A 27,248-nucleotide genomic window follows, 5' to 3' on the forward strand; every position below is an offset into this window, starting at 1 on the left:
AAAGTTCTTTCCCTGCTTTTCAGCTGAGCAAAAACAATTGCATTTGCTCTTCATATAGGAGTGGAATGAGTTTTTCTATGGATGCTTTCAAGATTGGAGTTTCGGATGTTGATGACTTAACCACGTGTTTATGTTCCTTGGAGTTTTAACATGTTTACTTTCAGGTTTCCACAGGAATATTTGAGTTGGAGGGTGTTTTTTCAGTGAACATTTGAGTTTGATATTTTCTTGATATGTCTCCATGATACTGTAGTTTTTTCCCCTCTAAAAATGAGTATCTTTTAATGAGGTTTAGTTCCATTTTTAAACCTGAAGTGGATGTTGTTGTTGCCTTAAATTTGGCCTCAAAAAATTTGCGTGGTTTTTTTATTCTTAGTACCAGGATATTTGGCAGTTGTCTAAATACTGAGACTGGTTTTATATTTACTTGATTTGTGTCTCATAAAATAAAAATATTAAATTCATTTCCTAGAAAGAGTATGGAAAACGAAAGTGTGGTAATTTTGTTGAGAGAATATAGGATTTCTCTGTGCTGCTACCTGTATAAGTAGGGGGAGTTTCTTGTTTTTTAAGTCATACATCTTCCATTTTTATTTCCTCGGTTGCTTTTATTCTTTAACCAGTTTTGTGATGGTGATAGGCTATTTTCTAAAACTGCCTTGTTGGCACATCTAACAAACATAAAACGGCTTTCTCTTGAGTATTTTTTGTCTGGCTGTCATAACTTCATAAAGCCAAATGAATTACAAACTAAATAAAATTCTGTTCAAATAAAGGACTTAAGTAGGAAAAATTATGTTCTCTTTCTCTCCAACTTTTGTTTTTTTTTAATAACCTTCAGAAAATTGGAAAACCAGTACAGCAAACACCCATATGTATATTTTCTGTCCAGATTCACCATTTTCAAAAAGTTTGTCATATGTACTGTGTGTGTATATATACTTGTTTTGGTGCCTGAGCCATTTCAAAGTAAGTTGCAAGCTGTTGCTCTAAATAAATTTTTAATAATATTTAAGTTTCCCTGGTTGTCAGAAACAATGCCTTGTAGCTACCTGTGTGTGAGAGGTGGGGTTGTCATGTTTGTTTTTTTTTTAATGCAGAGCCAATTCAAATTTCATGCGTTACACATTTGATTATGTCTCTTTAGTCTCTTAATTCAGGAAAGTCACCCAGAAAAAAGACCTCTTTTTGAAAGCTGTTGAGCTTTGTGTGTCATTGATTTTGTTGCTTAGAACCTCTTCAGTAGTGATTATGATGTCCTGCAACAGGTTATTTTTAATAAAATTGTTATCATTTGAGCACAGCGTATTAAAAGTAAATATCTTATTAAAAGATATCTTAAAGATTAGTGTTACACATAGTTTATAGGTTACTAATCTGTAAACAACAAATCTTGGCCAGATCTTAAAATAATAGCTTTTAACTGGGTTTTTGTTTCTTAAGAAATATTCTTTCTCTTCACTGAAGATTTTCATTTTATTTTAAAACTTGTAGTGTAACAAATCCGAATGGAGAAGAAAACTACAAATAGTGGTCCATTCATTCCTCCCAACATAACCATTGGGGAACCTTGGACTGCATGTTTCTGACTCAATTTAGAATATGAATAGTTCATAAAAACTGTAACTGAATCAAGAAACTATGTAGATAGTTTTGTTTTTTATTAAAGAGTAATGCTAAAGAACTGAAAGTTATGATAGTATGGCAAAAAGAAACTAAAGAGCATTTTGATTTTTTAATTACAGAGTAGTTTTTTGACACTAAGGAATATTAAAAATAGAACAGGAGCAATTCTGACCCTCTGTGCTTTTGTCTTTATAACCTGTACTTACAGTGGATATAATTTTGTATTAAAATTTAGGGGGTTTTTTTTAGGTCAACAAGGGCAGACACAAGATTATTCAAAGGCTTGGGAGGAATATTACAAGAAGCAAGGTATTGTTTTTATTAGAAATGAGATTCTTTGGGGCTTTTAATTGTGGTTACAGCAACAAAGTTGTTCTGTTTTCTCAAAAGGTCAAGCAGTTCCTGCTCCTACTGGTGCCCCCCCAGGTGGTCAGCCAGATTACAGTGCAGCCTGGGCTGAGTACTACAGACAGCAAGCAGCCTACTATGCCCAGACAAGTCCCCAGGGAATGCCGCAGCATCCTCCAGCACCTCAGGTATAACAGACTTGCTAATGTGTTGATTTCAACTTCAGTCATGTTCTATGCATGTTTACTTTTGTCTGGGATTCTGTTTGCCTTTTAAATTTTTATCTGGCAAAACTATAAATGAAGTACTGTGGTATATTGTTTGGGTTTTTTGTTTGTTTTTTATATTGCTTTCTGGCATCTGAGTGCTGAATATTTCTATAATGCCTTTGATTTTAAAAATAAACTTTTTTCCCCCAGGGATTTGCAAATCATGCAAGAAGCCACCACCATTTATATTAACCAGTTTTTCTTTCTTAGAGGATTCACTCCTGAGTTAGCTCCATTTAAAGGATTTTCTTTAACTTTTTGTGTATTTCTTATGTATCTCTTCTGCACAGGGCCAATAATAAGAAGTGGACAATACAGTATTTGCTTCATTGTGTGGGGGAAAAAAACCTTTGTTAAATATATGGATGCAGACGGCTTGATGAAGATCTTAATTTTGTTTTTGGTTTAAATAGTGTTTTTCCTTTCTTTCTTTCTTCCTTTCTTTTTTCTTTTTTTTGAAAATGTACAAAATATCTATCACTACTGATAGGAGGTTAATATTTCTGTGTAGAAATGAAAATTGGTTTGTTTTTAGTATTTAGTGTAGATGTACACATTCCAGCAAATGTATTTGCAACTATTATGTGGTTAATGCTTTGTGATATAAATGTACTTTTTTCAATGTATACTTTCACTTTTAAAATGCCTGTTTTGTGCTTTACAATAAATGATATGAAACCTCCTGTGTCGGTAAGTTGGATATGTGGGTATTTAAAGAATTCATAATTTCTTAGTAATGATAAATTAAGATACATATACACAAATATATAAGCTTCCCCGTGGATATTAATTTGAGTTTTAAACACTGGCATGTTTTCTTCCCCCTTGCAGTATAGTAGTAGATTGGAAGATCTTTTCCATTTATTGTATTTGGCTGTTTTCAGCACAAGTAATCCTGATATCTTCATTTTTTTCCTTCTGTTTGATTAAAAACTGCATGTGTGTACAATGATCTTTTGGCATACTTCCATTGCATTAACAGTGAAATTTCCTTTTATACATGACCACTGTTTCAGACCTGTACTGCTGCTATAACAGTTAACCTTTCTGTTTTTAATTTGATAATTACTTGATTTCCAAGACTGTTTCAGCATAACTAATTTTAAACAGTTTTCAGATAGTAAATATGAGTAGTCTATAATAAGAACAGTTTTTTTTTTTTTTCATGTAAAGGAGCTTTTGCAAGGTATGCAATATTAGTGTGTTTCTTTCTAATGTAGGGTAGAAAAAGTGAATAGTATGCAAAAAGTATAGCTACAGTGCATCTGCCATTGAAACATTATTGCGGTATGAAAATGTTTGAGCTATTTTTTTCTTTTTTTTTTTTTCCTTTTTGCAGTATAGATAAGCTTCGTTTTGTAAATGCACAAGTCCAATCATTGAATCAACTTAATTTTTTTATGTACTTGAAATCATTTTATTACTCTATAACACTCATGCTGAAGTTCTGATATTTTGTTGAAATCCATTGTTTTACTCTTTGCATATTTGTTGGCTCTTTGCATATTAATATATTAGACTACATGCAAATACAGTCTGTCTTGCCATTGTCTGTTGAAGTGCAGGTTTGATCCAGCCAGTATAGAACTAGCTCTGTAGGGGTGAGGAGGACTGTGCTGTGTATCATCCTTGATTGTGTTCCTTCAAGGAGCATTGCACTGTAAGTACATCAGAATGACAAATTGATGAACTGCAACAGTATCTTTTTGTCAATGTTCCACATAATGCAAATGCCATACTTTGTTTGAATATTATGTTGGAATACAGTGCTTATATCTTGGAAACCATAACTGCTTCTTAATTTAACATAGAATATTCATAGATCTGTATTTTTTTTAAGTGAGCTTAATGGGTAAGTATTTTTGATATGCTTTAGCTATAGCTAAAGAAAACTCATCATTAACAAAGTTGAATAGTATTACTCATTGGTGCTCCTAAAATATATTGCTTTTCAATGTAAAATAATGCATATCTTATATATTAATTTGAAAGACTTGAAATGTATCAGACAGGGTGGTTTTCAGTTTGCAAATATTAAGCAATGTAGTGGTTTTAATACCATTTCCTAAATATATATACTAGTTCTTTCATTGGTAGGGGAGCACCATTTGTTGTTCTGAATATACTATAAAAGGAAGATGTACAGGACATAAATGTTGAGATTATTTATAGGGTAGAGAATAGCGGTACAGTTCATTGTAGATATTTTGAAATGTTTTTGACTATCTTATAGAACCTAGAGTGACTTTTCCCTTGCCCTTATTTAGATATGGATATGTAGTTCTAGTTTGAAGTTTTAATAGTTAAGGAGTTATCTGTTTAAGAGTAGGGTATTGATGTGAACAGTTTCACTATTTTGCATGATACTGTTTTATAGATGACCTTTTAGGAAAGTGGTGCATTTATTAATTAAACTGAAGAGATAGTTTTCAGTTGGATTCAGTATCATAACTCACAAATTGGAGGCTGTTGATTTTGATTCATTTAAGGTTTAAAATCTTTATTAATTGCAAACAGTGCAATTATTTATACTTCACAGTGCCTTCCCAGACCTTCCACCTTAGGTTCTGCTGCAAAAAGCAACAGGTAAGCACAACCTAAGGACATATATAAATAAATATTTCAGTACATTAATGTTGTCCCTGTGAGGTTTTTGTGGTTGTGTATTCAAAAGCAATCTGCTACTGCTTCCCCAAAATGTATTTTGTTATTTATGCTACCATTTCAGTGGAAAGTCTGTAAGTTGTTCAAACAACTGTTTACTTTTCTAGGTGATGTTTTTATTTTGATTTTTCTTTTTATTAAAACAAAAAAATGATGAGTAGATTGCTGCTGTAATTAAACTACATCCAAACTTTTTATAATCTTTTCCCTAATATAGGAAAATTGTTAGAATTTTAAAAGGAAAGTTACATAGTTTTCAAGATTTAGGAGATCATTTGGTCAGAAACTTCAACAGCCTTCACAGTCTGTTAATGATTGACAAGACATTTTCTTTGCCCTCCAAAGCTATGGAGTCTTTACTTTTTTTCTTGTTCTTGAACTATAGCAATTCAGTAAGGACGTTATGGGTCAGAGTTTTATTATGACCCTTTTTTCTTAAGACAACTCAGTTTTCCTAACTCTTATATATATACACCGAAAGAAATACTGGCAGTATGTTTGATAAAAGGCATGTGCATCAGTGAAATGTTAACTGTATAGCAAATAACCTTTCATAATCTGTATAGCAACCAATATTTTTCTGATTTATAATACTTTAATAACTTGACGCTGCATTTATTTTATTTTTTGCCAGTTTTAAATGTTTGTGTGTTCTTATAGATAATTTTAACTGGTAAATATTTTGAGTTAAGATGAATGTATTAAAGCAGCATCATATCAGTTTTGTTTATTCGATTTCTAAAATGTGCTGATCCTTTTAAAACTCCTGCTTATCTTTGCAACAAAGAAAAATATTCAAAAAATACTGCCTTCATTTTCACACACAGTGCTGAAGATGCTGCAAGCACCAAATCATAGCTCATAAAATCAGGTCCTGAGATAGTTACCCATAAAGAGGAATCCTTTGAGTGTATGCCATTGGTGAGCCGATGAGCATGGACCATAGAAGGGCTCAATGTAGAAGGTAAAATTGGCAAATCGTAACTGAGAAAAATGAAATGTTTTCCCATACGTAATATGATACAGGGTGTACTGTACCTGCTTTTGATCACTTTTCATTTTAAAGTGCTATTCACTTGATCTTTAAATGTTCCATGAAATGTTAAATTTTGAAAGTTATATAGTTATTGCACCACATTTATGTGTGTGTATATGTGTTTTAATAGTCAATGTTAAAATTGATAATATAAAGGAGCTCTTTGAACCTTAAGAGCCTGTCAAGTTTTGCTTAGTTGTAGTTTGCATTTTTATAAAAGAAAATACATATGAATGCTAATAGATATTGGGGCATTGTTTCTATCTCATGAGAATTTTTTTATTCATTAGCATAAGCCTTCATTGATACTGCAGGCATTTTTTAAATGGCGCTAATCTTAACCTTGAAATAAATGGAAAGCAGAAAAGGTGAGCCAGTTGATTTGAATGCAGTGGTGTTAGGAGTGGTAGAGACAATGTTTGGCTTGAAATTGATTTATTTAGCACTTATACTTGACAATATGTTTTTGTTTTTAAGATTTCATAGTGTGGTGATAATTAGAATTCTTATAGTTTGATGTTTCTCTTAGAAATGGGAAGTAAACTTTTATTTTTAATAAATGAAAATGGTTTTAATACTAAAATTAGTCATTTAATACTAGTTGTTTATGAGCATTGTAAAATATATTCTTAGACAAATACCTGAGTAGTTGATTTACAGGAGTGGGTTTGTGTAGGAGTAAACAATACCTTAAGAGGAAGATAGGAATATATTCAGAAGTGATAATGTTTGTTTGAATACTCTTGCCAGGAGAACCACTTCTACCTGCAAAGTTATGTTCTTTAGAATAAGGTTGTAGAAATTACTAGTTAATAAAGATGTCTTTTTATTTTCTGAAAATTCTGCCTCACTTTAAAATGTATTTTAACAATACCTAAAGATAATTTTGACTCTGAAAATAACCTTATTTTTTGTTTAGTCACATGAGTTTTCTTGCCACAGTATAAACTTCTGAGGGATTTTTTTAAATTGGTGCTTTTAAGAAAGCAAATAAGTCCCAGGATTTTATTTTCTTCAGTGATACCCCTTATAGGAACTCATAAATGTATTTGCACATATATATATTTTTTCTTATGCATGCTCAATGCATTTTCGTCCTGAGAAAAGTGTTCTCTACAGAAACTACCCGTGTAAAAAGAAGATTGGCTTAAAATGGCTACTGTGATGGGATCAGTGTCTTAGGGAGATGCAGCTTGGACTTGAGGTAAATTGAATACTTTACAAACTGTGATTTAGTTTGTTTTAATACCATTGTATGTAAAGGGGTATATGATTGCTGTAATTTTGTATTGATTATGGTTTCCTCAATAAAAAAAATAAATGTACATTGGTGAATATTATAAAGGAGTGTTTGTCTCTTTTCTTAAATACAGAAGTGACTTTATTATGGGTTTACATTGTAAAATAAAATTGTTTTCCAGAAAACTAAAATATAAAACAACTTGATAATAGAACATGATAGCTAATTATTTACAAACTCACTTTAAAAACTAAAAATTGATGATTGTGCCATTTTCCCCTACATCTAATTAATTCTCTTAAGTCCGAAAATCTTTGATTATGTTTTCTCCTGCATGAACTATTAATACAAAGTTTTCTCATTAAAATATAATTTGCTCAGGAAAGTCACAACATAAATTTACTTTTTATAAGCTTGAATATATATTACACAGATTTGAAAAATACATGTTTGATATTCCCAACATTCCGTATTAGGCAGTGGTATCCATCAGATTTGCTCTGGCAGTTGTTTTCTTAAAAGTCTTTTAATTTTTGTTTTGTTTTGTGTTCTCTCTGCATAGAGGGAGAAATGACCACCCTACCCCCCTCATCTCTGCTCCAGAAAGACTTTGAAACTACAATAGCCAAGATGATGCACTACTGAGGGGAAAGCCCACTTAAATTGATAGGTTCCAAATTCACTACTCATCTATTTCAGACTAATTTTAGGTGTGACTAGTTCATAAATGATAGTCTTTTCATGCAAAATGTGTCCTGTTTATAATTTCTTTAAAACTTAATTGCTGTAAACATGAAAAATACACAGTGTTTGTAATAGGTTCTGATAGAATAATTGAGTAAATTCCCCCCCTTTGCCCTATTAAATTACACATTAACTTACACTGCATAATGGGGTGATGAATCTGGTGCTCTTTTGGAAAGGAAAAAGGTATTTTTTAGATGAGCTTGTTTTTTGAAGACTGTTAGGGAAAGGAATAAGAAGTCAACACAGTGGTACTTCCAGTTTCCTTTTTTGGCCCCGCCACAGAAAAGATGGATGTAGTAAGAAAGTCGGAGAGAGAGGGTGTGTTCCAGGGAGAGGGAAGGGGACCTAGTAGTCGTCAGCTAAAAAAGAGAAGAAGAAAAATGATTTTTTTTTCTCAGAAAAAAATTTTTAAATAGAATGAAAGTTCTAGATTCAAAGAGTGATTAATTCTTACTTTCAATGGTAAGAATACAGGTACTAGCCGCAGATCCCTTGCTGTTCACTGCTTTACACATATACTCTCCTTCGTCTTCTGGGAAAGTTTCTGGTAAATAAAGGCAGTAAGTTTCTCCTCTTTCAATATATTGATAGTCTTCTCCATCCTGCAATATTTCTCCTTCAAACCACCATGTAATTTCTGGTTTGGGTTCTCCTGTTACTTTAACAGTAAATCTGACTGGCTCACTGTCTACAACCGATGTGTTTCTTAGAGGCTTCTTAAACCACGGAGCTCCTGATCTGGTTTGCTCTTCATCTTCAATGGTAGATCCATTCATGGTGCTACCCTCTTCTTCCTCCTCCTCTTCTCTTTTCTGTGTTAAAATAAGTGCATTCAGGTTGGCATTTATACTGTAGTCGTGTTTTCAGGATAGTGATTTAGTAATAGAATTTGGAGGTAGATATATTTTCCCCCAAAGTAAAGAACATGTAAGTGTGCTTACTATAAAGTGTGTTTTACATTAACATTTCACTGATTTGAAAGCTATTAAAATGTATTTTTAATCCCTCCTCTTAAATTTCATTGTTTTTCAGAAATCATCTTTGGAAAAGAAAGGATATGAAAGCCTGGTACCTTTTGTAGTGCTGCATCAATTTCCTTTTGTTCAAACTGCATACGTAGTAACTTTTGCTCTTCAATTCTTCTTTGTTCTTCTTCTTCTCTTGCTTTAGCCATACGTTCAAATCTAGCTTTCATATTCACTTTATGAGTAAATGGAGCCTCACTTTTTTTTGCAGGCTTAATGTCAACATCTTCCTCCTTTACAAAAAGGGGCCAAGAATAAGAATTGTTTACTTTCTAAAAACCAGCAAGAACTAAAATGTTAATAGTTTTGGAGATGCCTAGGCACAAGATAATTAACATGTTCGGATTATGCTATTTGCTGCACTGCAGACTATCCCCCAGTTTAGGAAAGATGAAAGTTCACTTGTGAAATACTCTTTTTAACAGTTGGAATTATTCTCCCAGTGTAAATATCACACATTGTCTCTAGAGTCCTAGTGTATTTTATTTGCCCTACCAAATCTCAGTGCTTGTTAATAGTACTGAGTAACAGAAAAGGATGAGGAAATCATACACTATTAACAATTTTTAAAATACTTTCATAAGAGTCTCCACATAACTCTTTACCCTACTACATAATACAGAAATGCAATTTTGTTATTTCCCACTTCATGATTTCTTCCTCACCCTTTTTTGTTAATAACAGATGAATTCCATCCAGTAAATAATTTATCGATAAGCAATGGCAAAGAAGAACATTTACAGGTAGAATAAAATAGGAAGACAACTGTTGAAAGAGGCAATGACTGAAACTTGGGCAAACGGAGGGAGTACAGTTCTGAGTCAGTTTATTTAGGGGTAAGAGTTGGGAGCCATGAAAAGAAAGGGGTAATGTAAGGGTAGAATCGCTCTGTCAGGTAGTGCGTCTGCAAAACCAATTTGGTGATGAGGAGGTCACTCACTGGCCTTTAAGAGCAGTTTTAGTAGAATGGGGTCTTGTGAGTACAGGTAACCCATGGTTTCAAAAATACCTTGGTTGTAGTTGACTCTTGGTCTCTAAACTACTTAGACTCTTGTGAGTTTACCTAGAAATCTCACCATTTGTATTTCAAAGTACTATGAGGAAACTACTTCCACATACCCTATGCAACCAAAATTTTCAAATAAGCTATAAAATAATTGCCTGTATAAGAAAAATATTGGTTCACCAATGTTTTATAGTTTAAAGTATTGTACCACAGCTCCAATGAATATAGAAGTTTAAGTTGGATTATTTTCCTGGTCCTCCTGAATCCAGTTTTTATTTTATACTGGAAAATGCTAGGATATCAGACATAATTAGAGACTTGATGGGTAAATTCTATTGTTCATGCCATTATTTAGCCTTCAGTTGATAAACATACCAGACTACCATTATTGCTAATGAATTTTATTGATATGATTGTTTCTTGTTATATTTTAAAAAAGGGTAAAAAATACATACTAAAAATGGTCTGCTTGTTTAATAAGCAAACTAGTAAACTGCAGTTTTATCTCAACAGACTTTTCTGAGACTCAAGTGGAAAGAAAAATGGACCTCTTTGTTCACACTGAATATTTAATGTTATTCTTAACAAATCTTCAAGATAGTATATTTCAGCAAGTATAACTACTGTTCTGACTAAATCCCTCCCACTTAATAATTCACCTTCTAGATTTTTGTATAAAAGTTTGTGTAAACTCATAAATTTTACTTATGTAGTTATAAAACCTGCCTTTAGAAAGTAAATTTAAGTAAAAGTTAACAGGGAGAAAGTTTATGAATAGTCTTACAGTTATTAAGTGCAGTTGCCTTTCCTTGAATCCGTGTAAAGCCAGGTTAGAAGTTTTAACAGGAAATGGATCTACAGAGAATTATGTTATAAATGGAATTATCTTTGTTCTTTAGTTGCATTCTTAGTAGGGCATTGGTACTCCCAGCATGTGGATATTACAGGCAATACAATTAAGCAGTGAATTTGGGATAAAAGAGAATGTAAAGAATGGTTCTGGAGAATCAAACTAGAAAATCAAACACTATTAGGCAGTTAAGTGATTTATGTACCAAATGTTGGTACAGTTAAGGGCTACAGGAGCTGGGATGGAATTCTTATTAGGTAAGTTTACATGAATGAGTTAGGCCTTGAAAGATGTCTGGAATATAAAGAGAAGGTATTTTCTAAAGAGGGAAACCTGAAACGATCAGAAGGGACAGGTCCTACCCTGGAAGTTGACTGTACTCTGCCAAAACTATGCTAATACAGTATTTCAGTGACCCTTAGTTTATTGAGATAAGAATGTCAGGTTCCTCACAGGAAACTCAACTCAGGACATCCTCATGGGTTAGAGAGTCAGCCAGGTCCTAATCATGTCGTTTTATACAAGAGCCAGTAACAGTATTAAAACAAGAAACCTTCAGCATCATTTCTCTTATTCTTACCTACAAATTTTATAGGGTTAGGTATGACTGCTCTGAGATTTTACTACCTTTAACCAGAAAAAAAGGAAGGGGGCAAGTACATCCTGATTTAAATTCTTTACCTTCTGTGATTTATCTGTAAGGAATCAACTGATCTTGTGGCCCATCCATCCACTGAAGTTCATATTTTCCAGGATTTTATTCATCTGACAACTATTAACCCTTTCAAGATGGCTTTATCTACATCTGTACTTTCAAATAGTATCCAAAAAATAGTCTTTAGCTCCTGCCTCTTTTTTTTGTTGTTGTTTTTGTTTTTTTAGCTCCTGCCTCTTAACTGAGCTCAGTGCCTATGTTTCAGACTGCCGTTACTTGTCCAAATATAGCTCAAACTTCACAGGTCCAAAACAATTTGTTCATCCACCCCTCCTCTCCAGACTTCCTGAATTCTCTGTAACATCATATAGTTTGCCTAGTAATCTTGAAGAAATGTTAGCCTTTTCGAAAGCAACCACCTGCCTGTAACTCAATTTTTCTCCCTTGCCCCCAACTTCATTACCTTGTCCCAGTTCATCCTCCACGACCCCAGGATTCTTAAAGCTAGCTTTTTATACTCTGTCCTAAAACTTTGATTACTAACATTGTTCCAAAATCATAGTGCCTGCAAGGTTAAAAAGGCCCTTCAGCTAACAACGCCTAGTTTTTCAACTTTTTATCCTATCACCTATAATTGTTTGAAACTATTTTCCACTTCACCATGTGACTTTACTTCCCAGTCGTCATTTTACATCCCTACACCTGTTAGATGATTCTAAACACCATATGAGCCAGGACTCATGGAGGTTTATTTGCCAGTGTAGCCCCAGTGTCCAAAACAGTCCCTGGAACTTAGGCTTTCAAATAATTTTTTAATGCATGAATCCAAAACCCATCTTTAGCTTCAACATGATTATGCAATGAAGATGCCTATTTGATAATATCATTCCATGTTTTAAAAGTCCCTTCTGGGTGCACCCCAATAAAGTTGCTTAACACAGCATCAAAGATCGGTCATCTTGCTTGTGTCTTCATTACCTTGTGCTGTGCTTGCATTCTCCCTGTCTCAATGAATTGCTTATAGTTCTGGAGTTTGCCCATAGTTTCATCGTTTTTATTCAACTATCTCCTCTGAATGCCCTCCCAAATTCTCACACCGTATTACAGTTGAATATTTGGTGAGAATGAGTTTTTAGAAGAGTATGTGTTAGATACAACAAAAATGGCAATTCTGACAATAAGCTTTCCAAATCTTATTTAAACCAATATTCATATCATGGAACTAGTCCTTAAACTGGAAGGGACATTATAGTCATCTCGTGAGTATCTCTATCTCCTTATTTTACATATGGAGGTACTTCAAATTCACATCACCTGAATTTTTATTTAGGCTCTGTTCTGAATGATTTAGCATGACTTTGAGCAGATCACATAGGCTTTGTTGGCCTCATCTTTAAGTAAGAAAGTAGGTATGAATAATCCCTGGAGTTTAACTCAAATATACACTGGTTCCTACTGATTCAAAGTAAAAACTTGTGCCAATAAATATTTACTTTGGAGCTATTTTTGCTAGAGTGAAACATTTGATGTTCACCATAGGCTCTCATTCTCTCTGTTCCAAAGTCATTTTGGAACAATACTAGAATAGCGAAATCTTTCAAAGTCTCAAGATCTTAATGTGATTTTGCTCTTCATTAGTTCCCAGATTATTATATCCTCTGATGGTTAATTGTAAGTAGAAACACTTAATTTCAAAATCATTGTTACTTCTGTTAAATTCATCATCATTATTGTATTATAACTTAAATATAAAACTATATACCTCATGAAAGTTTTCTGCTTCTCTCTCTTTAATTTCAAGATCAATCGCTCTTCTTCTTGCTCGTTCTTCTTCTATCTTTTTCTGTATTTCTTTTTCAGACAGTTGTCCAATTTTTTCAAACTTGCTTTTTAAATTTTTAGCTTGAATAGAACCACTCCTTTTCAATTTGATTAACTCTTCATATTCCCTGCTCAGTTCAAAGGTTTCATTTTCTTCCTCTTCCTTCAAAAAAATTAAGATTTTTACATATTAAATACCATAAAATTAGTTTGTACATAAGTTATCCAGAAAGTTTACTATTTCTTACTTGAAATCAAAACTAAATGTTATAAATAACTTTTCCACTAAAAACTATGCCTAAATTTACTAATTAAAAGTAGTGCTACACTGTTTTATAATAGCCAGGACATGGAAGCAACCTAGATTCCCATCAGCAGACAAATGGGTAAGGAAGCTGTGGTACATATACACCATGGAATATTACTCAGCCATTAAAAAGAATTCATTTGAATCAGTTCTAATGAGATGGATGAAACTGGAGCCCATTATACAGAGTGAAGTAAGCCAGAAAGATAAAAGACCAGTGCAGTATACTAAGATATATATGAAATTTAGAAAGATGGTAACGATAACCCTATATGCAAAACAGAAAAAGAGACACAGATGTACAGAACAGACTTCTGAACTCTGGGAGAAGGCGAGGGTGGGATGTTTTGAGAGAACAGCATCGAAACACGTATATTATCAAGGGTGAAACAGATCACCAGCCCAGGTTGGATGCATGAGACAAGTGCTCGGGGCTGGTGCACTGGGAAGACCCAGAGGGATGGGGTGGGGAGGGATGTAGGAGGGGGGATCGGGATGGGGAATACATGTAAATCCATGGCTGATTCATGTCAATGTATGGCAAAAAACATTACAATATTGTAATTAGCCTCCAACTAATAAAAAAAAAAGTGCTACAAATGTAAGACTTCAGATAACATCTTAACTTCATTTAAAATACTACTTAACTAGAGACTATGGCTGAAAAGCTTATTAATATTCCATTATAATCTGCTAAAACTAAAATATGCATGTGAAGATTAGCTTTTATGAGGAATTGTAGAGGAATCTTTTAAGGGGAGGTAAAATTTTAAGAAACACTGGGCTAAGAGAAGTTATAATTCTGACTCTGATACTGTGTGGCCTTTTGCCTGGTCTCTCAGTCCACTGGACATGATTTTTTCATCTCTATATAGAGCCACAGTATCTCTAAAAATTACTCCTGCCTTTGATTTGATGATAGTCAAATATCACTCAATACTCTGAATTAAGCATTTCTACAGACACAGTGTGATAAAAATCCTTACATTTTGCTACATATCACTTGTATTCTCTATATTCTGCCAGGAAAGATAAGGAGTCAGTGAAAATCAGGCTCCAGTTCTTTATACCATTGTATCTTGAATACTTTTTATTCAAGTTTTTCCTTTGCTTTTCACAAAATATTGTGTATTTCACAAATATAAAGTATTTGTATACTTCTTACACTAAATCCTAATGGAGTAGTAGAATATTGCAGTTATTCCTGGTACACTTTTCCTGGGCAAGACCTAGAGTTCCAGGCAGAGAAGTAAAAAGGTGGGACCGGGTTTGGGTAGGGGCAAATGGTATGCAGGGAGAGTTACAGTGGATGATTTTGACGTGAGGCTTAATCTTTTGATTCAACAAAAGGAAAAAAGTTTTATTTCTCAAACTACCTCCACATTTTGGTCTATCTGGGTGAAAATGAGCAACTCCTAAAATAGCAGAAATTAACAATTATGACATTGTATAATATCACAGTGGTTCCCAGGTCCTGGTCAAAATGAATGGTTGGCTGATCAGTTCCAATCCGAGTAATCTTGAAATTGGCTTTCTACTTGATTGAAAACTCCCAGACATAGCAGAGTAGCACCATAATGTCTGACAATTAACCTGCCATATATTAATTAGATTACTTCTCAATAGTATACTAAAATATATTCTAGTTTACTTCATTTTTCTAGACAGACAATTCATTTTCAGCTTCCTTTATAAGATAAATGCTATTACTCTTTTTTAAATTCCAAGGCTAGACCTTGCAGTATTTTCCTGTAGCATATTCATTATATTGTCTTATTAACTATATATACAGCATTTGTAGTCTCTTGGTCGATTTGGGCAAGGAAGTAAATATCCCTACAGGTCCATTGCTCCAACCCGTGACAGAGTCAGCTTCTAAGAGGCTGCAACCTCTGTGAAGGAACCCACTCAGTTCCTAGATCAGGAGCTGGCAAGGAGTCCCCCCAGAGTCAGTTGTTAAACACGCCATTACACTACCAGCCCTACTTGAGTTGGGGTGCTCACCTCACCCCAAGCAATGGGGTTGTGCATGCGTCCTAGACTGCTGCTTGTGTTGCTTCTGTGGCCCGTTGCCCAGCCAGAAGCCTAAGGTGACAGTAGAATGCTAGCCCTCCCCACTAACTGCTTGGCCATCCAGATGGAGTGTCCAGAGGTAGGAAGAAGGTTAAACAGGGTTTTGCAGCATCAGGAGGTAGGAGAAGAGGTGTCAAGAGCCCACCATGGATACAAGCAGAGAGACATCATGAGGAGTGGATGAGGCAAGGCTCCAAGACTCTAGTGCAAGCTCCACTGTCCAACTACTTTACTTGTAACACAGAGATTCAAAGATAAACATGTAAAGTTTCAAAGACAACCTCAGAGCACTAAATCCTAAGTGTGACCCTTCTGAGTCTGGGTCCTACGTGGGCACAAGGTGCATGCTCATGAAGCTGGCCCTGTAGAGTCTATGGTACAGGCATACCTTGAGAATATTGTGAATTCAATTCTAGACCACCATAATAAACATCTTAATAAAGTGAGTCACATGAATTTTTTGGTTTCCCAGTGCATACACTATACTATAGTCTATTATGTGTACAATAGCATTATGTCTAAAAAAACAAAGTACATACCTGAACTTTAAAACATTGCTAAAAATGCTAATCTGAGCCTTCAGTGAGTCGTAATCTTTTTGCTGTTGGATATTCTTGCCTCAGTGTTGATTGCTGCTGACGGATTAGGGTGGTAATTGCTGAAGGCTGCAGTGGCTGTGGCAATTTTTTTTTTTTTTTTTTGTTCTGAAGAGTCTAAATTTATTTTTTTTTTAATTTTTTTTAAAATTTATTTATTTATTTTTTCAGTGGGTTTTGTCATACATTGACATGAATCAGCAATAGATTTACACGTATTCCCCATCCCGATCCCCCCTCCCACCTCCCTCTCCACCGATTCCTCTGGGTCTTCCCAGTGCACCAGGCCCGAGCACTTGTCTCATGCATCCCACCTGGGCTGGTGACCTGTTTCACCATAGATAATATACATGCTGTTCTTTTGCAACATCCCACCCTCACCTTCTCCCACAGAGTTCAAAAGTCTGTTCTGTACTTCTGTGTCTCTTTTTCTGTTTTGCATATAGGGTTGTCATTCGCAGCACTGTTTATAATAGCCAGGACATGGAAGCAACCTAGATGCCCATCAGCAGATGAATGGATAAAGAAGCTGTGGTACATATACACCATGGAGTATTACTCAGCCATTAAAGAGAATTCATTTGAACCAGTTCTAATGAGATGGATGAAACTGGAGCCCATTATACAGAGTGAAGTAAGCCAGAAAGATAAAGAACATTACGGCAATTTCTTAAAATAAGACAACAATGAAGTGCGCTGCAACAGTTGACTCTTTCTTTTGTGAATTATGTCTCTGTAGCTTGCAATGCTCTTTGATACCATTTTGCCCACAGTAGATTTTTTTTCAAAATTGGAGTCAATCTAAAAACTGCTAGCACTTTTATCAACTAAGTTTATTCAATATTCTAAACCCTTTGTTGTCATTTTAACAATTTTCACAGCACTTTCACCAGGAGTAGCTTCCATCTCAAGAAACCACTTGATTTGCTCACCCATACGAAGCAACTCTTCATTCATTAACGTTTTATCATGAGATTTCAGCAATTTATTGCTATCCTCAGAGACCACTTCTAATTCATATTCCCTTGCTGTTTCACATCTACAGTCACTTCCTTCACTGATATTGAACCCCTCAAAGTCATCCATGGAGTTGAAATCAACGTTTTCTACGTTGAAATCAGTTGAAATCAAATCAGTTGAAATCATCAGTTGAAAGAGTTGAAATCAACTCTTCTGAATTTTGACTTCTTTCTTTCCATGAATCATGAATATTCGTAATGGCACCTGGAGTGTTGAATCCTTTTCAGAAGATTTTCAGTTGGCTTTGTCCATATTCATTGGAGAAATCACCATCAGCTCAGTTCAGTTCAGCTCAGTCGTATCCGACTCTTTGGAACCCCATGGACTGTAGCACGCCAGGCTTCCCTGTCCGTCACCAACTCCCGGAAACTACTCCAACTCGTTCATAACGTCGGTGATGCCATCCAACCATCTCATCCTATGTTGTCCCCTTTCCTCCCGCCTTCAGTCTTTCCCAGCATCAGGGTCTTTTCCAATGAGTCAGTTCTTCACATCAGGTGGCCAAAGTACTGGAGTTTCAGCTTCAGCATCAGTCCTTCCATGAATATTCAGGACTGATTTCCTTTAGGATTGACTTGATGGATCTCCTTGCAGTCCAAGGGACTCTCAAGAGGCTTCTCCAACACCATAGTTCAAAAGCATCAATTCTTTGGCACTCAGCTTTCTTTATAGCTTTGACTAAATGGACCTTTGTTGGTAAAGTAATGTCTCTGCTTTTTAATATGCTGTATAGGTTGGTCATAGCTTTTCTTCCAAGGAGCAGGAGCCTTTTAAATTCATGGCTGCAGTCACCATCTGAAGTGATTTTGGAGCCCAAAAAAATAAAGTCTGCCACTGTTTCCCTATTTGCCATGAAGTGATGGGACCGAATGCCATGATCTTTGTTTACTGAATGTTGAGCTTTAAGCCAACTTTTTCACTCTCTTCTTTCACTTCCATCAAGAGGCTCTTTAGTTCTTCTTCACTTCCTGCCATAAGGGTGGTGTCATCTGCATATCTGAGGTTAGTGATATTTCTCCTGGCAAACTTGATTCCAGCTTGTGCTTCATCCAGCCCAGCATTTCTCATGAGGTACTCTGCATATAAGTTAAATAAGCAGGGTGACAATATACAGCCTTGACTTACTCCTTTCCTGATTTGGAACCAGTCTGTTGTTCCATGTCCAGTTCTAACTGTTGCTTCTTGACCTGCATACAGATTTCTCAGAAGACAGGTCAAGTGGTCTGGTATTCCCATCTCTTAAAGAATTTTCCACAGTTTGTTGTGATCCACACAGTCAAAGGCTTTGGCATAGTCAATAAAGCAGAAGTAGATGTTTTTCTGGAACTATCTTGCTTTTTTGATGATCCAGCGAATGTTGGCAATTTGATCTCTGGTTCCTCTGCCTTTTCTAAATCCAGCTTGAACACCTGGAAGTTCACGGTTCACGTACTGTTGAAACCTGGCTTGGAGAATTTTGAGCATTATTTTGCTAGCATGTGAGATGAATTCAATTGTGTGGTAGTTTGAACATTCTTTGGGATTGGAATGAAAACTGACCTTTTCCAGTCCTGTGGCCACTGCTGAGTTTTCCAGATTTGCTGGCATGTTGAATGTAGCACTTTCACAGCACCATCTTTCAGGATTTGAAATAGCTCAATGGGAATTCCATCACCTCCACTAGCTTTGTTCGTAGTGATGCTTCCTAAGGCCCACTTGACTTCACATTCCAGGATGTCTAGCTCTAGGTGAGCGATCACCCCATTGTGATTTTCTGGGTCATGATTTTTTTTGTACAAAATGAAGTAGGTCAAAGGCTAACAGAGTTTTGCCAAGAGAATGCACTGGTCATAGCAAACACCCTCTTCCAACAACACAAGAGAAGACTCTATACATGGACATCACCAGATGGTCAATACTGAAATCAGATTGATTATGTTCTTTGCAGCCAAAGATGGAGAAGCTCTATACAGTCAGCAAAAACAAGACTGGGATCTGACTGTGGCTCGGATCATGACTCCTTATTGCCAGATGCAGACTTAAACTGAAGAAAGTAAGGAAAACCACTAGACCATTCAGGTATGACCTAAATCAAATCCCTTACGATTATACAGTGGAAGTAACAAATAGATTCAAGGGATTAGATCTGATAGAGTAACTGAAGAGCTATGGATGGAGGTTTGTGACACTACAGGAGGAAGGGATCAAGACCATTCCCAAGAAAGAGAAATGCAGAAAGGCAAATTCATTGTCTGACAAGGCCTTACTGAGAAAAGAAGAGAAGCAAAAGGCAAAGGAGAAAAGGAAAGATATACCCATCTGAATGCAGAGTTCCAAAGAATAGCAAGGAGAGGTAAGAAAGCCTTCCTCAGTGATCAATGCAAAGAAATAGAGGAAAACAGTAGAATGAGAAAGACTGGAGAGCTCTTCAAGAAAATTAGAGCTACCAAGGGAACATTTCATGCAAAGATGAGCACAATAAAGGACAGAAATGGTATGGACCTCACAGAAGCAGAAGATATTAAGAAGAGGTGGCAAGAATACATAGAAGAACTATACAAAAAAAAAAAAAAAGATCTTCATGGCAGCTAAAGCCGTACAAAATTTATTTCTTCAATAATAAGACTTGAAAGTAGAAACTACTTCTTGACCTATGGGCTGCAGAATGGATGCTTTGCCAGTAGGCATGAAAACAACATTAATATCATCACACATCTCCATCAGAGCTCTTGGGTGACCAGGTGCACTGTCAATGAGCAATATATTTTGAAAAGAATCTTTTTTTCTGAGCAGCAGGTCTTAACAACGGGCTTAATATTCAGTAAACAGTGTTGTCAACAGGTGTGCTGTCATCTAGGCTTCATTGTTCCATTTATAGAGCATAGGAAAAGTAGATTTAGCATAATTCTTAAGGGTCCTAGGATTTTCAGAATGGTAAATGAGTAGTGGTTTCAACTTAGTCACCAGCTATTTTAGCCCCTAACAAGAGAGTCAGCCTGTCCTTTGAAGCTTCAAAGCCAGGCAATGACTTCTCCTCTTTAGCTAAGGAAGTCCTAGATGGCATCTTCTTCCAATATAAGCCTGTTTGCCTATATTGAAAATCTATTTTTTAGTGTAGCCACCTTCATTAATTATCTTTGATCTTCTGGATAATTTGCTGCAGCGTCTACAATAGCATTTGCTGATTCACCTTGCACTTGTTATGTTATGGAGATGGTTTCTTTCCTTAAACTTCAAGAACCAACCTCTACTAGCTTCAGACTTTTCTTCTGCAGTTTCTTCATCTGTCACTCTTCATAGAATTGAAGAGAGTTAGGGCTTTGCCCTGGATTAGGCTTTGGCTTAAGGGAATGTTGTGGTTCATTTGGCCTTCTATCCAGACCACTAAAACTTTCTCCATGACAGTAAGGCTGTTCTACTTTGCTATCATTCATTTGTTCAGTGGAGTAGCACTTTTAATTTCCTGTAAGAATTTTTCCTTTGCATTCACATCTTGGTTAACCATTTGGCACAAGAGGTCTAGATTTCAGCCTATCTCAGCTTTCAATGTGCATTCCTCACTAAGCTTAATCATTTCTAGCTTTTAAAATGAGACAAATCGCTTCTCAACCAAGCATAAAGTGAAAGTCATGAGACTCTCACTTGAACACTTAGAGGCCATTAATTGTCCAAATTTCAGTACTTTTGTATAATGAAATAGGCCCAAGGAGAGGGGAAGCCAGTAAGTGACACAGTCAGAACAGAATACATATATAGATTAAGTTCATCATCTGCTATGGGTGCAGTTTGTGGTGGCCCAAAACAATTACAATAGTAACAACAAAGGTCACTGATCACACACCACTATAACATATATAATAATAATGAAAAAGTCTGAAATATTCCAAGAAGTACCAAAATGTTTTACAGAGACACAAAGTGAGCAAATGTTGGAAAAATGGGTCCATTGACTTGCTCCATGCAGCGTTGCCACAGACTTAATTTGTTAAAAAACGCAGTATCTGTGAAGTGCAATCAAGTGAAGCACAATGAAATGCAGTATGCCTGTAAAATGATTCAAACACTTGCCAAACTGATGTTCCTATTAGCATCCATGGTACTCTTGTAGGTTTTTATTTTGATGATCAGTTTAATTCTGTTTCAAGGAAAATAAGTATAAATGGGTATACTAAGCACTCTAGAACAACAGTTCTCAATCATGGTGTAATCACACACAACTGTAAGGTATATAGGAAGAAATATTTACTTAGGTACTAATGTAATATCTCAGTCACATGGAATTGTATATTTTTCAAACTAGCAAGCAGGAGTAGAGTTATAGCAGGCTGGAAAGGTACACTCAACTCAACTATGCTAAAACTTGTACCAAGTGCCTCATAGGAATGTCCTTTATGTGAATAATAATACTTAGAAAGTTACTGTAAGGTAATGTATGGGAAATACTTAGATTAATAGATATTTGTGGGATATAAATGGATATTTCTTAAAATCTTACCTCTCCCATTTCTTGTCTCAGTTGTTCAAATTCCTGTTTTTCCATCTCTAGTTTATGTTTCCGCTCCTCCTCTGTTCGTCGTCTTTCTTCTTCCATTTTTTGTTTTAATAATTCTTCAAAATTAATTTCCAGTTTTCCCGGTATAAGAGATTCTTGAGAGATTGTTTTATACATCTCTGGGGTGTCATCATCTACTACCTATTTAAAATAATTATTTTATCACTCTTGCCAGAATTATACATACTAAAAAGGGAATATCTCTTGAGTAGAAAGATTTCACATTGAACTAAAAAACAAAAATTCTCTTTAAAAATATAAAGCAAACAAGTAATAATTATTAGAAAACATAAGACTAAAGTATTTTGTAGTAACACAGAAAATGGTGACCATCTAGTCTCCATTCCAATGAACACAAATAAATACTTTGACTTTTACTATGAGTAATTTGAGTTAGGGGCTTCCCAGTGGCACAGTGGTAAAAGAATCCACCTGCCAATGCAAGAGATGCAAGAGATGAGGGTTCAATCCCCTGGGTGGGGAAGACCCCTGGAGGAGGAAATGGCAACTCACTCCAGTATTCTTGTCTGGAGACTCCCATGGACAGAGGAGCCTGGCCGGCTACAGTCCACAGCATCACAAAGAGTCGGACACAACTGAGAGACGGGGCACACAATTTGAATTAGGCATTAAGAAGCTCTAGCAACAACAAAAACTTTCATTAAAAAAATTAAAAAGATGTTCTAATATTGGGAAAACTTTTTAATTGGATTAAAATGAACCTCAGGACTTCCCTGGTGGTCCAGTGGCTGGGACTCCATGCTCCCAATGTGGGGGGCCTACCTAGGTTTGATTCGTGGTCAGGGCACTAGATCCCACATGCCATAACTAAACTCACACATGCTACAACAAAGATCAAAGATCTCATGTGCCCTAACTAGCTCTTGGCACAGTCGAATAAATAAAATTTTTAAAAAGTAAAATGAGCCTCAATTCTGGTAATTAAAATAGAGCATTTCAGTTAAATCATGGTTTTAACTGAACAAGTTATCATTATGATCCCTTCATAATCAGGCAATAATCACTTAATGCTGTGATTTTATTATACTGATTTATTTCCTGTCAGGCTAATTAAAAATAAATAATAGTTAATACTTACAACTGCCAGGTATAATTCTAAGCACTTTACATGTATTGACTTATTTTTCTATAACCATATGAAGTAGGTATTATTAATATCACCATTTAATAGATGAAGAAACTAAGGCAATAAAAAGTAACTTGTCCAAAGTTGATACAAATACTATATGGACAACTAATAAAAATAAATGAAAAAAAAAAGCATCAAAAAAAAAATACTACATGGAAAAGGTGAGATTCAAAACTTGAGAAGTCTAATAAAATTATAAATAACTATTTAGACTACCTTTTCGTAATTTTATAAATTACATGTCTAACTGCCACTTAGTTGCAATTTAGTTGCAACCATGGACAAGTTACATAGCCTCTTTAGATCTGAATTTCCTTATCTGTGACAACTTTCATTGAATTGTCATGAATCACATAAAGTTTGGAAACACTCTGCAGTGTGCCTGATACCAAGGTAAGCTCCCAAAGAGCAGTTTTATTATTACAATATCATTGTATACAGGCAGTCTCTAAACTGCAAATAAAAACTCTGCTTTTAAGTCATTGACTTGTAATACATTTTGCATAACAAGCAATTACCTAATTCTATTCCCTGAAAGTACATACATAAACCTCTCATTTAAATGATGTCCCTGTGGTTGAACTAGACATTTGAATAAGAAAAAACAAATGGTAATTATTTATTTGTTCCAAGTTTTATAAATGACAGGCTTTACCACAAAACCAGTTCAACTCAGAAACAACATTTACATAGTTTTACAATCCACATATTACCCCCCCAAATTTTTTAATAATATATGAGCTACTTGAGCTATAATATGGACTGATGCTGAAGCTGAAGCTCCAGTATTTTTGTCATCTGATCCGAACAGATAACTCATTGGAAAAGTCCCTGATGCTGGAAAAGATTGAGGGCAGAAGGAGAAGAGGGCGTCAGAGGATGAGATGGCTGGAGGGCATCACTGATGCAATGAACATGAACTTGGGCAAACTCCTGTAGATGGTGAGGGACAGGGAGACCTGGCATGCTGCAGTCCATGGGGTTGCAGAGTCGGACAAGACTGGGCAACTGAACAACAATGAAATGACAATACTTGGTCCTAGATAAGAAAACCGCATAAACGAAGGAAAAAGTTTCTTGTTCCTAATATAGAAATGTCTAGGAAACTAGAGTTTTGGTGTAATGACATTTCCCTTCCCTGCACTTTTCTCACTAGTACGTCATGATAAAAGACAGATTTGGCCTAAAAATCTGCCCCAGGACTGGATTTCTTAATCTTCACAGCTACTTCTCATCTAGCGCTTCTGAACCAGCTTGTTCTCTAAAAATTAAGTGCTTTCACAATTTTGTAGGGGTGCTTTCACAATGTTTGTAGGGTTTCTGTGTAGAAACCATTTGTGAATCAAGGATTACCTAATAATAGACATAAGACAGTTTTAATATCACTTATTCCACAAGCATTTTAGGAAGTTTGTTACACTAGAATGCATTGTGCCATGTGCTCAATGTGGTCTCAGCCTCACTGAGGGAGGAAGACAGTCATAAGCAACAAGAATATAGCAGTACTGCTACACTGGGGGAACACAAAATGCTTTAAGAGTATATGAAAGGAACCCTTTCTGGGACTTGTACTATCAGGAAAGGCTTCCAGAGGAAATGGAATATATTAATAGGAGAGAGCAGAAAAAGGAAAGGAGAGGGGTAATGTGTTTCATACAGTATTTATGAAGTTCCAGAGATCAGAGCATAGCATTTTGAAGAAATGGAAAGAAATTTAGTATGTCTGGAACAAACACAGCAGATTAACAAAGAATCAAAAAATGAAATGAGAAAATACTAGGGCAAGATTGTAAAGAAAATTTTTTTAAAAATTGTAGTGTTTGGATTTTTGCTTTAATGGAAATAGAAAATTTTTAAGCAAAGTAGTAACAAAATCAAATTAACTTCTTTTTTTAAAGAACAGTTCAGTTGCTCAGTGGTGTCCGACGCTTTTCGACCCCATAGACTACAGCACGCCAAGCCTCCTTTCCATCACCAACTCCCAGAGTTTACACAAACTCATGTCCATCATGTTGGTGATGCCATCCAACCGTCTCATCCTCTGTCGTCCCTTTCTTCTCCTGCCTTCAATCTTTCGCAGCATCAGGGTCTTTTCAAATGAGTCAGCTTTTTGCATCAGGTGGCCAAAGTATTGGAGTTTCAGCTTCAACATCAGTCCTTCCAATGAACACCCAGAACTGATCTCCTTTAGGATGGACTGGTTGGATCTCCTTGCAGTCCAAGGGACTCTCAAGAGTCTTCTCCAACACCACAGTTCAAAAGCATCAATTCTTCGGTGCTCAGCTTTCTTTATAGTCCAACTCTCACATCCATACATGACTAATGGAAAAACCAGAGCTGACAAAGTAATGTCTCTGCTTTTTAATATGCTGTCTAGGTTGGTCATAACTTTCCTTCCAAGGAGTAAACATCTTTTAATTTCATGGCTGCAGTCACCATCTGCAGTGATTTTGGAACTCAAAAAACTAAAGTCTGACACTGTTTCCACTGTTTCCCCATCTATCTGCCATGAAGTGATGGGACCAGATGCCATGATCTTATTTTTTTGAATGTTGAGCTTTAAGTCAACTTTTTCACTCTCCTCTTTCACTTTCATCAAAAGGCTCTTTAGTTTTTCTTCACTTCCTGCCATAAGGGTGGTGTCATCTGCATATCTGAGGTTAGTGATATTTCTCCCGGCAGTCTTGATTCCAACTTGTGCTTCCTCCAACCCAGCATTTCTCATGATGTACTCTGCATAGAAGTTAAATAAGCAGGGTGACAATATGCAGCCTTGACGTACTCCTTTTCCTATCTGGAACCAGTCTGTTGTTCCATGTCCTAACTGTTCTAACTGTTGCTTCCTGACCTGCATACAGGTTTCTCAAGAGGCAAGTTAAGTGGTCTGGTATTCCCATCTCTTTCAGAATTTTCCACAGTTTATTGTGATCCACACAGTCAAAGGCTTTGGCATAATCAATAAGGCAGAAATAGATGTTTTTGTGGAACTCTCTTGCTTTTTTGATGATCCAACAGATGTTGGCAATTTGATCTCTGGTTCCTCTGCCTTTTCTAAATCCAGCTTGACATCTGGAAGTTCACAGTTCACATACTATTGAAGCCTGGCTTGGAGAATTTTGAGCATTACTCTGCTAGCGTGTAAGATGAATACAATTGTGCAGTAGTTGAGCATTCTTTGGCATTGCCTTTCTTTGGGATTGGAATGAAAACTGACCTTTTCCAGTCTTGTGGCCACTGCTGAGTTTTAGAAATTTGCTGGCATATTAAGTGCAGCACTTATGCAGCATCATCTTTTAGGCTTTGAAATAGCTCAACTGGAATTCCATCACATCCACTAGCTTTGTTTGTAGTGATGCTTCCGAAGGCCCACTTGACTTCACATTCCAGGATGTCTAGCTCTAGGTGAGCGATCACCCCATCATGATTATCTGGGTTGTGAAGATCTTTTTTGTACAGTTCTGTGTATTCTTGCCACTGCTTCTTAATATCTTCTGCTTCTGTTAGGTCAATACCATTTCTGTCCTTTAGCGAGCCCATCTTTGCATGAAATGTTCCCTTGGTATCTCTAATTTCCTTGAAGAGATCTCTAGTCTTTCCTGTTCTATTGTTTTCCTCTACTTCTTTGCACTGATCACTGAGGAAGGCTTTCTTATCGCTCCTCCCTATTCTTTGGAACTCTGCATTCAAATGAGTAAATCTTTCCTTTTCTCCTTTGCTTTTTGCTTTTCTTCTTTTCACAGCTATTTGTAAGGCCTCCTCAGACAGCCATTTTGCTTTTTTGCATTTCTTTTTCTTGGAGATGGTCTTGATCCCTGTCTCCTGTACAATGTCATGTACTTCCATCCACAGTTTCATCAGGAGAACTCTCCTGGCTTTATGGGCTTCCCTGGTGGCTCAGACAGTAAAGAATCTGCCTGCAGTGTGGGAGACCTGGGTTCAATCCCTGGGTCAGGAAGATCTCCTGGAGAAGGAAATGGCAACCCACTCCAATATTCTTGCCTGGAAAATCCCATGGACAGAGGATCCTGGCAGGCTACAGTCCAGGGGTTGCAATGAGTCAGACACAACTGAGCGACTTCACTTTCTTTCTTTCTTTCTTTCCTGGCTTTATAGGAAAGAATAGATTATAGGCAAGAAAGCAAATTAATTAGGAGTTGGCCTGAGGCAAGGGGTAACAGTGACCGGCATTATAGTAGTAGAAGTAGAAAGTGCTGGGAAAGATTGAAGGCAAAAGGAGGAAAAGAGGGCAGCAGAGGATGAGATGGTTAGATAGCATCACTGACT

The 27,248-nt window shown here is 36.0% G+C and overlaps 2 protein-coding genes across 32 annotated transcripts in view; one reads left to right on the forward strand and one right to left on the reverse strand.

The window, feature by feature from the left end:
• FUBP1 (far upstream element binding protein 1) overlaps positions 1–7,283 on the forward strand; it is a 33,703-nt gene extending 26,420 nt beyond the window's left edge. For 5 of the 24 annotated variants that reach the window (XM_043460889.1, XM_043460891.1, XM_043460890.1 and 2 more), the window contains 3 exons: positions 1,876–1,935; positions 2,017–2,162; positions 3,804–7,283. In XM_043460889.1, the coding sequence (XP_043316824.1) occupies positions 1,876–1,935; positions 2,017–2,162; positions 3,804–3,842 (245 nt within the window). In that variant the 3' untranslated portion in view covers positions 3,843–7,283. Of the gene's footprint in view, positions 1–1,875; positions 1,936–2,016; positions 2,163–2,533; positions 2,926–3,803 lie in introns of those variants that run through there. The other 19 variants (XM_043460906.1, XM_043460905.1, XM_043460900.1 and 16 more) reach the window with 11 other exon arrangements.
• An 18-nt stretch (positions 7,284–7,301) lies between these two features.
• Positions 7,302–27,248, reverse strand: part of NEXN (nexilin F-actin binding protein) — a 52,885-nt gene continuing 32,938 nt past the window's right edge. For 6 of the 8 annotated variants that reach the window (XM_043460914.1, XM_043460910.1, XM_043460916.1 and 3 more), the window contains 5 exons: positions 21,758–21,955; positions 13,229–13,450; positions 9,003–9,188; positions 8,385–8,742; positions 7,302–8,289 (listed from right to left, as the gene is read on the reverse strand). In XM_043460914.1, coding sequence (XP_043316849.1) covers positions 8,276–8,289; positions 8,385–8,742; positions 9,003–9,188; positions 13,229–13,450; positions 21,758–21,955 — 978 coding nt within the window. In that variant the 3' untranslated portion in view covers positions 7,302–8,275. Of the gene's footprint in view, positions 8,743–9,002; positions 9,189–13,228; positions 13,451–21,757; positions 21,956–27,248 lie in introns of all 8 variants that reach the window. The other 2 variants (XM_043460915.1, XM_043460911.1) reach the window with 1 other exon arrangement.

Source organism: Cervus canadensis, chromosome 2 (genome assembly GCF_019320065.1).
Source record: "Cervus canadensis isolate Bull #8, Minnesota chromosome 2, ASM1932006v1, whole genome shotgun sequence".
NCBI classification, from domain to species: domain Eukaryota; kingdom Metazoa; phylum Chordata; class Mammalia; order Artiodactyla; family Cervidae; genus Cervus; species Cervus canadensis.